We start from the raw sequence: 15,200 nt of genomic DNA on the forward strand, positions 1-15,200 counted from the left end.
ATGTTAGGGTGGGCAAGGGAGTTGGTGGCCAGCCCTCGCTGTTCCAGAATCTTTTGTTTGACCGTTTCTTGAGACTTCTCTTGAAAGCAAGAGTTATGTAAGTATGCTCAGAATTTCCTGATCATTATCACAGAAGTGAAGGAGAAGTCATAGCAGAGAGACTTCCTGTTAACAGGAAGGTTAACTTTGGTTTTCCAAGAACTCCAGACCCCAGCTACAACTTTAGTCTGACCCTGGAGGGTCTTGGTGATCTTGGCTGTTAAAACTGAGTGAAAATGGTAGATGATCTGGTTAGCCTTTGGCCGAACTGAACAATTGTAAGATAAATGAAAACTCAGATTTGAGGGTTTAACCCAGGGTTTATTCAAGGTTCTCCAGAGAAACAGAACCAGTAGTTTATATATATATATCAGGCAAGATGAGACAAGACATAACATATATATATATATATATGTTATGTTATGTTATGTTATATATATATGTTATGTTATATATATATGTTATGTTATATATATAACATTGTGTGTGTATGTATATAAAAATACAAATATATATAAAATATATAAATATATATATATAAAATAAGGAATTAGCTCATGCAGTTATGGAGGCTAAGAAGTCTCAAGATACGCAGTCAGCACTTTGGAGACCCAGGAAAGCCAGTGTGTAGTGTTCCATCTCGAATATGAAGGCCTGAGAACCATAGGAGCTGACGGTGTAGCTCCAGTCCAAAAGCCAGCAGGCTTAGGACCAAGAAGAGCCAATGTTTCAGTCCAAGTGTGAAGGCTGGAAAAGATTTGATTTCCCAGCCCAACAGTCAGGCAGGAAGTGCTCATTCTTCCTGAGCTTCTTTGTTCTATTTAGGTCTCCAGTTGATTGGATGATGCATACCCACATTGGGGAGGGCAATCTGTTCTCCTCAGTCTACCCATTCAAGCAGTAAGCTTATTCGGAAACACCCTCACAGACACACCCAGAATAATGCCTGGCCCAATGTCTGGCACCTGGGGCCTAGTCAGGTTGGCACATCAGATTAACCATTCCATTCAGCAATTGAAATGCAGTAAACTCGGGGGAAAGAGTGTGCAAAGAGCATGTGACTAGAGTCGAAAGTCCATTGTAGGAAATTTTGTTCCTGGCAGTGTGACTTAGTAGAAAATACACTTAATTCCTTCAGTCTTTGAACAGGTAAAACCAACTCTTGGAGGAAAGGAAATTGAAGAGAGAGGGCACAGGTAGAAGAAGGAAAGGAGAAGGCAGCCACAAGCAAAGAAGAAGATGGCAGGAAATAGAGAAAAGAAAGCAAAAGTTGTAGAACAATAGAAAGGCCAAAGGACTGAAAGCTACAGGTTTCTTTTAAAATGAGCACTTTGGGGGATCAAGTCATCAAATATTAATCGTAAATGCTGGGTCTTCCAGAGTTGTTGTTGCCCTTATGGCACGTTTCCTGTCATTTACGGTGTCCCTCTGCCCTCTCCAATATGTTAGGAGGGAAAACAATTCTAAGGGTTTTTGATGATCCTTGGTTGATATTTTGTGAGCTCCCTGAGGTCTGTACCAGCACTAGAAGTGTCAGCTGAGAAAGGGGAGGGCATAACCCAAACTCACTGTATGGTCCTTAGCAGTGGCAGATACCAGGAGGGCTTCCCGGACCGCGTTCTAACTCCAAGTCTCCACATTCGAATTCTAGAGGTCCTTTTCCATTCTATCCCATGAAGCCTGTGGATGAAAAATTGGTCTCTTCCCAGATCATCCTCTTGGTAATTCTGCTTCCATCCATATTGTGTTCATTATACAACAGCTGTCTTTATTACCATCTCATTAGTATCTCTGAGGGGAGTCATTTCCATGGTGATACTAAAACTTATACCTTTAGAGATGTTACTAACACTCACCGGTTTAGAAGTGCCCCCTAAGGGCAATCGAGTGGAGGGTTATTCTCTGGCCAGCTTGGGGTCAATGTGTCATGGCAAGTCTCCCTCCTACATCCTTTATGGGTGAGTTTTATCAATAATGTTGGATTAGTGGAGATGAGCACTTAGCAACGTGAAGTCTCACAGAAAATTTTTTCCTTAACTCTAAGTAAGATTGCTGCTTGCCAGATTCATGAAGGAGCCCAGCCTGATAGTGAGGGTCTAAAAAAATAGACGTCAATAGACGTCACCTCCTTTGGGAAGCATGTCCTACCTGACTTACTGTCACCAGTCACCATCACCACATGGCCGCTTAGCAATCGCTTCCTTAGGCTCCCATTGCACCCTGGGCAAATCTGAGGAACAGTGCTCTTCACGATGTATTATAAACATTGTTTTACTTACCTTCTTCCTCACTGTACTGAAAACTCCTCTCAGTCAAAAACCATGCCTAATTATCTTTGATATCTTCAATTTCTAACATGATTCCTACCCCACAGTAGAGTCAATAAATGAGTAAGTGAATGAATGTATTGCTAATAAAAACGGAGAAAAGGGATTGAATTCAAGAGAAAACTTTGTGACTGAGTCTGATGAGTGAGGATGGGAGGGAAGTAGATGGCTCTCTAGCCATCTAGAACTGGAACTGGGTGGTTGTTAGAATCATTAATAAAGTTAATGAAAGTTTGTTTTATTTTGGTGGGAGAACATAGAAGTATAGTATTTTTCTAAATATTTTTTTAACTTTTCTTTTCTTTTTTTTTTTTAAGTAAGCTCTACACCCAGTGTGGGTCTTCTTGAACTCATAATCCTGAGATCAAGAGTCATGTGTTCTACTGCCTGAGCCAGGCTCAATCATACCCAGAAGTATGGTAGTGTTTTGCACCAGTCTCAGCCTATCAATAACCAATGTGGCTGGACCAGCGCTGTGGCTCTTAACAAATGCAAGACACCCTTCAGCAACAACCATAGGAAACCTTGAAACAATAAAGGTTTATTACTTACAAGACCTGTAAATTACACAACACAGCTAGGGCCACGCAGGAAAGTTGTGGGTAAAGAGAGCATGCATGGGCCTGGTATTCTGCTTTTATTGGGGTTGAGGGTTTCTCAGGCTCACTCTTTTTTGGTGAATTTAAGACGTAAGAGTAGAATTTAAAATACTGGAGGAGAAAAAACAAGTGGCCCAGATAGTTATCAAAATCAACCAAAACCCTTCCAGCCCTTGGGAAGGGGAGAGGAGATCTAGAACAAGCAGCTTGGTTTTAAAATATGGCATGATCCAATCATCACATCAATTTTGCTCATGTCCTATTGACCTAAACTAAGTCACACAGTCACACCTAATAGCAAGAACACCTGAGAAATATAGTCTTTTGGGATAGGGCTGAGAGTTTTTATTGTAGTTTTCCTGTCTCTGCTCCATCATTAAGTGAAGAGAACTTGTCTTTTAGTTCATAGAACCCGAGAACACAAGAAGTCCTATCCAGGCCTGATGAAGAGAAATGAGCATCACTCAGAGATTTTTAGATATCCAGCAAGATAGGACTTTTGTTATCATCCTCACGGAGGGAGTAAATGCTGTCTGTATTTGGGAAGAAAATAAACCAAAAGGGTAGACTGGCACAGAGAGGGGCAATATTTTTGTTCCTTCTTTTGGGGGTTTGTTGGTTACTACAGCTAGCCTAAACCTAAGTAATGTATTCATTTATTCATTTACTTTTTAACTGTTTGGGTCCCCTCTTGAATAGAAGCTTTAAGCTTGTCCAGGACTATGTGGCTCCTTCAAGATTTTTAAGAGTCTTTGTTTATTCCTTACAATGTCCCCAGTGCCTAGGACAGTCCCTGGTGCACAGGTGTTCCACAACTATCTATGAGTGAAGGAGAAGTGCAGACCGAATTATGTCCCCTGCAGTGGGCAGAAACTATGTGAAGCCACACAACATCTCACGAAACCGTGGCTGAAACTGACATCATGACTGACTCAAAGCTGCAACATTTATTTTCTCTGAACACACATAACTGTTTGTTGGCTAGCCAGTCAGTATAGCACTGGGGCTAGAGGTCAGCTCGTGTTCGTGGCCATCATCCTGGAACTAACCTTCTTCTGTACCTACTATAGGCTCTGGCATCTCTGTTCTCTCATTTACAATTCCACTTCTGGTATTTGGACTTGACATTTGCATTTTGGATTATCTCTCCAACTCCTGGCTGTCCTTTTCTCCTCAAAGAGGAGGACTGAACTACACCGTCCCTCAGGTCTCATTAACCATTCAATGGCCCAGTTGCTTGCCAGAGCCTGAATGGGTACCAGACTGGAGTAGGTACAGAAGAAGGTTAGTTCCAGGATGATGGCCATGAACACCGTCAGTTCTTGGTTTCTTGACTCCATGGTGGTGAATGTTAGCGCAAGCCCACATCTGATTTGCTAAAACTATAGAGCTGGAACACCGAGGACTTGGGAAGTCATGAGAACTATCTCTAACTACTTAAAGAATTGCCAAAGCTCCAGAGTTCTAGGTCTGCTACTTATTGACTGAGAGACCTTGGATATGCCACCTGATCTTGCTGGACCTCCTTTTCCTCATTGGGAAAATGAATATGATAAAATTCCATGCATATGTCACAAAGGAGGTGGTATAGATCTAATTACATAATGGTGGTAAACGGACTCTGAAAACTATAAATTGATAAAGAAATTTTGAGCTGTATCTATGGGTGAAAGTTATAAGAGGGAAGGTTTTGGTTCAGTATTCTGAAACACTATTGTCAGAGATAGTTGCCTAGGGTTGCAATGACTTGCCTCCTGAACTACTGGGAACCTCCATGACTAGACACAGCCATCTGCTAAGGTCCTTAAGGATATGAAGGCAGAGGAAGGGCTATCAACTGGGTCCAGGCATGGGCTCGTGGAGTCCACCGACGTCATGAAATCACAGACAAGCTCTGTTGGTGCTTGGGGTACATACGCATTTCTGGAGAAGACCCACAATTTTCTTTAGATTTGTAAAAAGGCCAATGATTCACAAAAGGTAAAGAATAAAAACATGATACTTGATATTACTTACAACTCTGTTGAGTGTACTATCCTTTCTAGACTTGAAACTGAGCACATTTTTTTTTTCTTATGTGCTAGCTTCCAGTTGAGGGGAAGAGAAGAGGAAGTCAGAGTATTTTGTCCAGGACTATGTGGCTCCTTCAAGATACTGACCCACCCCATCCATTTCTGGCTTGGGACTGAGTATTTATAAATTTACCTGTATGGCCTGTTTGAATGCTGGCTCTCGATTACTATCCTCTGAATGCCATGACACCTTCCTGGTCAGTACTATCCCTGATACTATTTCTATTTTAAAAGACCTGTTCCAGTCCATGCTTAAATGATAGACTGTTGGTGGCAGAGGTGACTCGGTGTCCCTTCAGCGTCTTTTCTCCACTCCTACAGAAATAGAAGATCTGGCTGACCACATGATTGCCAGCTAAAGACCACATTTCCCAGTTTCCCGTTCAGCTATAAGAGGGACTGGGTTTTCCGCAGATCTGTGAGCAGAGCGCTGAGTACAACTTCCGCCTAATAGCTTAAAAAGGAAAGGCACCTGCCTTCCCATTCCCTTTCATCTCTTCCCACTTGCTTGAAGGTCGATGTGGTGGTAGGAGCTATAGCAACTTAGCTTTGATCATTCATTGATCATTCATTGACAGCTGTTTGTTGAAGACAGAGAACAAGATACACAGAGCCTAGCTATCTGATGACCTTGTAGAGCAAACTACCCTACTAGTTCTGCACCATCTACCTCCTTAAGACTTTTATATGAGAGAAAAAGACATTGTTATCTTGTTTAAGCTCCTCTATTTGGGGATTTTTTTGTTATAGTAAGCTGTTACAGATGCGACCAGGACTTTATTTTCTTTTCTTATCCATCCAGATAGTCAAGATCAGTTTGCTTTTACTTGGCAAGGACAATATACTTCTACTATTTGTTTCAGGCCTATCAAAAACAAATTTTTTTTGAGTATAGCTGATACACAAGTTTACATTAGTTTCAGGTGTACAACATAGTGATTCGACTTCTCTCCAGGTTATGCTATGCTCACCACAGGTGTAATTACCACCTGTCACCAGACTATGCTGTGCCTTTTATTCCCATGATTTATTCATTCTATAACTCAAAGTGTTTCAGGGCTATTTAAATTGTCCAGCGAATTGCCATAATTTTGCCTCTAGGGGGCATCTGAGAAAGAGAAGGTGTAGCTTCTCTCCTTTGAGGTCTCAACTTACATATCCTTTTCTTAAAGAGGATTTTCTAGACGACCCAATCTAAAGTAAGTTCCCCTTCATTACTGTCTGGCTCAGCCCATTCACTTCCTTCACGGCACTTAGTGAAATTTGTAATTATTTGTCTGTTATCCATCTTCCACTTTAGGATACAAGCTCCATGAGGGCAGGGGTCATGTCTGTTTATTCACTGAATGCTTATCACAATATCTGACATGTAGCGGACACATAAACATCAAATGAGTGATGAATCTGGAAATAATGATAATTATTATTCCTAATATTTGGAAATTATTAAAAAATTCCTGCTTAGGCTTCACAAGCATTGTTAGCACCAGGAAATTATGTAGACTATCTAGATAATATTCCAAACGGAGGTTTTCTTATCCAAGATTAAAACCCAGAAACCATAAAGAAAAGTTTATTTATCTTATTTCATGAAAATTTAGAAGCTCTGTATGCCAGCAGCCACCATAAAGTTTTATAAAAGTAAAAGAATGGGGAAAATATAAAGAAAAGTTACAATCAAGGACTGTTATCCACAATATTAAAAAACTCATATAGAACTCCATAGGAAAAGAAGCATAAATGATGTATGAGTCACAAACAACAAAATAAACACAAATGGCCAAGAAGCAAACATTTTAAATATCCAATAATAAGAAAATAGTTCAATAAATTATAATACATCCATATTATAGAACATTATGAATCCATGATTAGGAATAAGATATATTTTTTATTAAGTGAAAAAAAGCAGGAATAATATGGATATGATCCCATCTGTAAGAATACAAACATACATACCAACATATGTATATATAACATGTATAGGAAAAGTTCTGAAAGAATGAACACCAAACCATTCTGTTTTTCGGAAAATGAGTAGGATTGGTCAGGGCAGAGAGGTGTACGGTCTTTGAAGTGGGATTTTTACTTTTTACTCTACGTGCCTTTCGAATGTTGATATGTTTTGCTGTGAGCATACACGCACCTATTACTTGTGTAATTCCAAAAACTATTTTAAAAAGCAACAAAAATATATGGAAGTCACCTAACAAAATTCTTGGTATATAGCATTAATAGCAACAAGAATCAAACAGAAATGATTGGAAAATCTCCCCAAATCATACAGAAACAGATCTAGGTGACACAGGATATCACCTAGAAATGGTTTTAGATAATGTGCAGTTACACAGAGACCCCCATCCCACCTACCCCTACCCCTCCCACCATATTTTGATTCCTCTTCATTTTCTTGGCCCAGTAGCTGTAATTTAACTTTAAAACTATATATATAGTATGGATGGAAGGATTGCTGTACCATGAGCTATAACGTTAGGAGAGTTTCTTTAGGTGCAAGTGGACCCCGTTCTTGGCTTTGAGGACAATCTGGTACAAGAAGACGAGAGGTCTGGTGGGGTCTGGAGCCACCTTGAAGCGGAGTAGAATCAAGGCAATGGCCACCTTTAGCTCAATCATGGCAAAATGCTGCCCGATACAGTTCCTGCAGACACCAAGGGAAAGAAAGAGATACCTGAGGAAATGGAGCTGTTGTTGACTCTTTCGTTAAGATGCTAGAATAATGAATCTACTATTCACGGTAAAGCAGCATTTTCACAGTAAATGCCGTGGAAACTTTTGAACTTCTATTATTCCCTGCAGGAACATGAACTGAGAGGCTGTAAGGTGATGCCGTCCCTAAAGAAGGTGGCACTTGAAGTTGCTTATAGAATTGTTTCTCCTGTGAGGATGTAGTGTAAGACATGGTGACTATAGTTGGTAACACTGCATTGTGCAACTGAAATTTGCTAATAAAGTAGAACTTAAATGTCCTCAGGCATACACAAAGAGAGAAAATGGTGAGGTGGAGGATGTGGTAATTAACTAGAGAGGGAAAAACCCTTTCACAATGTATGCAGATAGCGAATCACCATGATGTATGTTTTAAATATCTTACAATTGCATATGTCAACTGTACCTCAATAAATCTGAAACTAAGGGAAAAAAAAAAAGAATCATTTCTCCTGCATTGGGAGTGGGCTGCATGGCTTACGAGCAAGTTTTCATCGTAGGATAACTTTTTGAGGCATGGCTGTATAGGATGTGACAGAGAAGGACTTTGTCCTTTGCGAAACTAACTGGTCTTTTAGGGGGCTCAAATAGGTACCAATATCTACCTCATAATCTGGTGAGATGATGGGGCTCCATGGAAGAATATATAGAGCTGAGTTACCAAAGGGAGAGTGCTGTTTCCAAGTAAACATTTCTGTGCATTTTCAACAACTTCAAATTGTCCTTACCTTGGTCCAGCTGAGAATGGTAAGAAGGAGTAGGGGTGTCTCTGATCAGAATTCTCCTGGGAGAACCTCAAGGGGTCAAACACCTAAAATGACAGGGCAATCCCACCACCATCCCCAAAACACCATTAGCACATTTCTTAAGCCTACTTAGCACTAGTCAATGGATATATACAATGAGCCACATATGTAATTTCAACATTCTGGTAGCCACATTTTTGTTATTTTATTTTATTTATTTGTCAGAGAGAGAGAGAGAGAGCACAAGCAGGGGCAAGCAGCAGGCAGAGGGAGAAGCAGGCTCCTCGCTGAGCAAGGGAGTCTGATGCAGGACTGGATCCCAGCACCCTGACACTTAACTGACTGAGCCACCTTGGCATCCCAGGCAGTCACATTTTTAAAACGTGAAAGTAATTTTAATAATAGAATTTATTTTGCAGAAAATATTATCATTCCAACATGTACTCAATATAAATAATTATTAAGGAAATATTTCACATTTTTGTACTATGTCCTCAAATTCCAGTGTGTATTTTACATTTCCAGCACGTCTCATTTCCGACTAGCCACATTTTAAGTGCTCAATAACCACTTGTGACGGATAGCTACCACACTGGACGGGGCAATTCTAGATCTGCAGCCCTTGTTTGGCCTCCCAATGGACTAGTATGCTACCCAGACTAAGTATGGAGAAAGCAGAAATGCTAGGGCCAGTGATATTATTTTCACTTTGGAGGTAAGAACGCACCCACTTAATTTATCCAAAGAGAACGAAAACACTAATTTGAAAAGATATATGTATCCCTATGTTTATTGCAGCATTTACTTATAATAACTAAGATATGGAAGCAACCTAAGTGTCCATCAATAAATGAATGGATAAGGAAAATGTGGTGGATAAAATGGAATATTACACAGCCATAAAGAAGTTGAGATCATGCCATTTGAGAAAACATGGATCACCTAGAGGGTATTATGCTAAGTGAAATAAGTTAGACTGAAAAGGACAAATACTCTACGATTCCAATCATAAGTCAAATCTAAAAAAAAACAAACAAGCAAACCAAGTGCATAAACAAACAAGAAGCAGAATTAGACCTATAAATACCGAGAACAAACTGATGGTTGTGGGGGGTTGGACAAAGTGGGTGAAGGGGAGAGGGAGATACAGGCTTCCAGTTATGGAATGAATAAGTCACAGAAGTAAAAGGCACAGCATAAGGAATATAGTCAATAATACTGTTATAGTGATGTAACAGACAGATGGTAGCTACACTTGTGGTGAGCATAGCATCAGGTATCAACTTGTCAGATCACCAAGTTGATCCTGAAACTAATGGAACATTGCGTGTCAACTATACTCAAATAAAATTAATTTTAACATTAAAAAAAAAGAATTCACCCACTTAGAAGTCTAGCCAAAGTGATCATGTGATTAATTGTTGCTGAGATATGCAGTCCACCTCCCGTTATACATAAGAGATCTTAAACCTTAGCCACTTAGGTGAAAGGAAATATCTATGGGTGTTGTGAGTGTTTAGAGTTTAAGAACATTGAATCAAGCACTATGGTTAGCTATGTGTCTTCTTTTGCCTCTCCAGATCCTCTGTCCTCCCTTTCCTGCTCTGCTCTAGGCTCCAAGAAGTGGATCCATGTAGTTAAAAGATACTGATTGGTGGACATTTGTCAACAGTTTGTTCTCTGTATTTATAGATCTAATTCTGCTTTTTGTTTGTTTATGCACTTGGTTTGTTTGTTTGTTTTTTAGATTCAGCTTATGAGTGGAATCATATAGTATTATTTGTCTTTTTCAGTCTAACTTATTTCATTTAGCATAATACCCTCTAGGTCCATCCATGTTATCTCAAATGGCATGATCTCATCCTTTTTATGGCTGTGTAATATTCCATTCTAGCCACCACATTTTCCCTATCCATTCATTTATTGATGGACACTTAGGTTGTCATTTTATTGATGGACACTGATAAAAGACATTGACTGGTGATCTGGAGGGTGGATGGAGAGAGCTTTTGGGTTATTTATTCCCTGGACCTCACCCTACCAAGCTGCCTCAGGCTGACTGCGCTACTGAAGGCCCAGGACCCTTCCCAGCACAGCAATCTCTTCCAGTCTTTGTAACCCTCTCCCCCACCAGGCCCAGAGGCAGGAAGCCCTTCAACGGTTCTGAGCTCCATGTTGCTTTTCTAAACCCTACCAAATCTTTGTAAATAGTTCCTTTACGAAACTCTCCTCAAAGAGCCCAACTTGAGTGTGCCATTGGTTTTATGCCAGAATTCTGATTGTTCCATCCAGCAGAAGAGAGCTCGAGTTGCCTGCCTGACTACATGGATAGTCTACACTCCTGCAGATGTCTGGGTGAGTGCTTGGTGGAGCTCGCTTAGTAAATGACTGCCGTACAGATTGCAATTTGGAGGAGATTGTGTGGCATTATGTCAATCTGTTCATTCAAAGCAAACATAAAGTAGGAATAGGGGAAAGGGACAGTTTTCCTTTAGGAGAAAAGTTGAACATTTTTGGTCTTTATGTTTATTTTATTTGCTTTGTGTCATTTGCCACTTCCACATTGTGCTAACAAAGTTATTTGCACAGCATTCGTTTCTTGAAGTATTTACATGTAAGACTGTCATACCTCTGGATTTTCTCAGATGGCAGGGTTACGGTGAAGGCCCCAAATACTGAGAACCACAGCAATTCCTGTGACAAGAAAGAAATAAAAGAGATTACAGGAGACAGAGCAAGGTGTGGCTACTGTTACAGCACTTTTCAACAAGAATTTTCTTCTTGAAGGGAGTGATCTAGCTCCTGGCAGAGTTCTGTATGCCGTAGCTGATGTCAGCGGTCAAGGACCCATTGGAAGATGAGGCTTGAGTGACACCTTAGTTTTCAAAGCAATGACTTATTTAATACCTGATTCTATCTTAAGGAGCTGTTGGTATCATGTCAGAATGATATCTGTTAATGGACAATACAGCACCCACCAGAAATAATTTGGGTCCAGAAGAACAGAACCACAATTCCATCATGCAGGTCCAATGACAAGTTTCTATTGGTTCTGTTCATAAGTGGAAGGGAGGAAATTTTGGCAAATATCCACATGGTTTGGGGATTAAAAATAGACGAGGAGAGAGATTTTGAAGATTATTTGATTACCATAAAAAATTCTGGTAAATTAATTCTGGATCTGTCAACAAAGTCACAGTGACAGGCTGTTGGTATTTGCTACAAGCTATCCTGTCAGCTTGTTTCCAAGGGCAAGAGTTAACAGAACACTGAAGCAAACAAGTGAAGTGTCTCTCACGTGACACCCTTCTGCTTCCTACTTGCCCTGCTCAGAGACCTGTGCTCTGAAGAGCACTGGGCTCCAGATGTGGGGCCTCTATGCAAGTTTTAGTTCTGCTCATCTGCACATTGGGGTCTCCAGTGGGTTTTTGGCTACACCACAAGTATTTGAAAGTGCTCTGTAAACTGAGAAGCACCATCTAAGTGTCTGTTAAGATCATATCTCAAGGGCGGGAAAATGAGATAATGTGCTTGAAAGCTCTATGTTAACTATTAAGTGCTGCATACTTACAAGAGTGATATTACGATGATGAAGCCAAAGACCCTACCTTGGGTCTTCTAGATATAGATAATGATGCTCATCTCCCATGAAGTCTCACCTCAGTCTCAAACTAAGCCCAATAAGGATTATTTTAGAAACAATGTCCTGCAAATGAAGAAACCTTGGATTGGGATTCTGGCCACCCAGGTTCTGGGCAGAGCTTCTCTACAAATGGCTACGTGCTTTTGGGAAAGTCTGGAAACCATATCTGATCAAAGAGTTACCCACTGAGTTCTTAATAGGCACCCAACCCTAAGCCAGACTTCCTTAGATTTGTCTTTTGACTCTTCTAAGAGTTGAGAAAAAAGCCAGTCTTTGTCACTGTGGTGGCCAGGATCCCCAGGTCTCTAGGAACTGCTTAAGAAAAGAATGCAAAGACCTGCAGGCAGAGAGCGTCCATCTGGGAAGGTAATGGGCTTGCTGAGCTCTCTGGAAATAGATGGGACTGGAGGCACCAGTCAGAGTGACTCCTTGATGCACATTGTGGTGTATGACATCTCACCCACCTGGTCCCTGTGAGCACAAGGGAAGGAGGGGAGGGAACTCAGTGTCCATATCTAGTTTGTAAATATTGATGTTTTTCCTCTTTGGTGTTTATTCCTGGTAATTATCATCTCTAGGTTAAAGTTATTTTGTAATTGGTGTATGTAACAGAATGTGAGACTCTTTCTGCCTCAGGATCAACTGAGGTTCCAGGGGAAGAGAAACTAAACAAGTGCCAAATATCCTCATTATAAAGTGAACTGCTAATCTACCAGTAAAGGATTTGCTAGGGAGATTTCTGAAACCAGTTTTGCAACTCTTCACTTACCATATAAATCAAGAATGTAGAAGGAATGACTAAGGACTGAAGAGAGAGGGCTTAAGAGTTTTGAGAGGGAAAAAAAAAGATCCTTTAAAGAGAGTTGTTGGAATGCTAGAATGCTGTGGAGAATGGAGGAGGGCCCCCCAACCATGTTAGGCAAAGAGGGGCTTCTTGGGTCACTTAGATGATCTGGCATGTGCCCCCTGGAGTTTGGGGAACGGAGGACTGAGAGGAAAGTCTGTGATTCAGAACAGACAGGGAGTTGGGGGGAGAACCACAGGGACAAGCAAGTCAGGAGTGCTTGAGTGTGCCCTATGGGCCAATGAACTGGCAAGAGGGAGAGCTTCAGAACCAGCTTGAAAGGAATTCTGAGGACAAGAATTCCCTTGCCCCATGAATCACCATGGCAAAACTCCAGTGAGGGAATCTCCAAGAAACTCACAGATGTACCCATTGAGAGTGAAAGGAAGCACAGAATAACCACCACGCTCAGAGAGCAAAATCATCATAGTACCAACCCCTTTCTCCTCCTCGCTTCCTCCTGGGACCACTTATGGAAGGGTCAGAAACAGAAGCTACTGGGTTGGGGAGGAACTGGTCAGTAAAAAGAAGCCAACCACAACCCCCTCACCCACCACTGGCTTCCAGACCCAAAGAAATGTTGAGCTGGGATGGAGGGAGAGGATCCAAGTGGATATGAATTTGCACTTTTTATTATTCCACTGGACCAGACAGTTTCATTACTGAAATGAGACTGCTCTTGTGACTTAAATGGATGGGAACTCTATGAGATTCACTCAAGATTTCACCCCAGAGATGAAAAGAACTTGCCCCATACAAGTGTGAAATATCAGAGGGAGAGGAATAAAGGGTTTTTTTTGCATCCTAGCCAGTCAGCTAGTCACAAAATGACTGCATATATTCAGTCTATTTGCTTTATTGTATTTCTGTTTGCTTTTCTGATTACTTATTTTGAATGCAGGCTCTGGCCATTTGGTAGTGTGAAATTTTCATTTTGTGCTCTTTTCTCCTCAAGCCCAGAATAAAAAGGGTAATTCTGCTTAGCCTGGCACTTTGCATATTTTAGAAACACAATGTTGTCCATCTTAGCCCTGGTGCAAGAAGAAGAGAGGAATTTTAACCCAATGCAGAAATGGCTGACAAGTCAAATGGAGGTGTTGAACAACTTGCCAGTTTTTTCAGAAATTGCTCTTTGCAATGTGGTTTTATTATCTGTCTAAAAGAATTATAAATTTTCAGCATGCTACGTACAAATTTCATTAAATGTGAGTATAAGGCCATATGATGGAATAAAAACATATTTTATTTTTTATAAAATTATTTTCATTTCTCTCATTAAAATAAATGGTAGTTAACAGATCCTTTGGACTTTGTTTTCTCACCTGGCAAAGATTTCTTTATTGTTTTCACATTTCACATAAGCCAGACAAGAATGAGAAAGGCCAATATTGGGATTGTATATATATATCCACCCTAAACAGGTTAAAATATTCAATTAATGTTGATGAATGAATAAAAAATGACTAAGCAACACTGTATTTTGTGCTATATAAATTAAACCTTTAATTTATGGTAAGAAATAACTATTATTTCCTTATAAAAAGTAGGAGCTCTACCATACCTATACAAATCCAAATTTTCCCTTACAAATGTTCTAACTGAGCTGACCTTTGCATTTGAAATATGGTGCATTCCCCTTAGTCCTGGGGCTGAGTAGCCCTTAGCATTTCTATCTCTTTGCCCCTTTGGCCAGCAAAACAATGGTAAGTGAAATATCTAGCTAGGGTGAAGAATGTGGTTTAAATCAGAGACATATGTTGGTTTTTCTTTAAGACAGCATGTCTCAGGGGCAAATCCATAACCTGGGCATTGTTGAATAACCAGATAAGCTCGAAATCTTGCAAAATGGTGTTGACATTTTCCACCTGGCTAACCCAACCTGTAAGAGGCAGCTTGGGTGTCAGATCTCCCAAGAAGTCCTCTTGAGCCCCTGTACCAGGTTAGGTGCCTGTCTTCTGAGTTTCTATAGTAGTTAGCACATCTCTTTCTCGCTACCCTTACCAGGTTATATGGCAATTATCCATACGGAGGCCTGTCTCCTGTCCCAGGGTGTGAGCTCATTGAGGGCAGGATCCACACCAAATCTTGCACATTTCTTAAGTGCCTCAGTACTTAGAATGTTCTCAATCCATAATCGCTAGACTTAACTACAGTGTATATCATATTAGTACTATGTTCAAAGTCTAAGCCAGTTCTGAGGAGT

The 15,200-nt window shown here is 40.5% G+C and overlaps 1 protein-coding gene across 1 annotated transcript in view; it reads right to left on the reverse strand.

The window, feature by feature from the left end:
- Positions 1-7,417: 7,417 nt before the first annotated feature.
- Positions 7,418-15,200, reverse strand: part of LOC123860380 (cytochrome P450 4X1) — a 41,325-nt gene continuing 33,542 nt past the window's right edge. Inside the window, 4 exon segments of the mRNA XM_064589197.1 lie at positions 7,418-7,696; positions 8,493-8,575; positions 11,140-11,204; positions 12,491-12,624. Coding sequence (XP_064445267.1) covers positions 7,528-7,696; positions 8,493-8,575; positions 11,140-11,204; positions 12,491-12,624 — 451 coding nt within the window. The 3' untranslated portion in view covers positions 7,418-7,527.

This window comes from Mirounga angustirostris, unplaced genomic scaffold (assembly GCF_029215605.1).
Source record: "Mirounga angustirostris isolate CCGP_5_RB_7025 unplaced genomic scaffold, mMirAng1.0.hap1 SCAF_4, whole genome shotgun sequence".
In the NCBI taxonomy this organism is placed as follows: Eukaryota; Metazoa; Chordata; class Mammalia; order Carnivora; family Phocidae; genus Mirounga; species Mirounga angustirostris.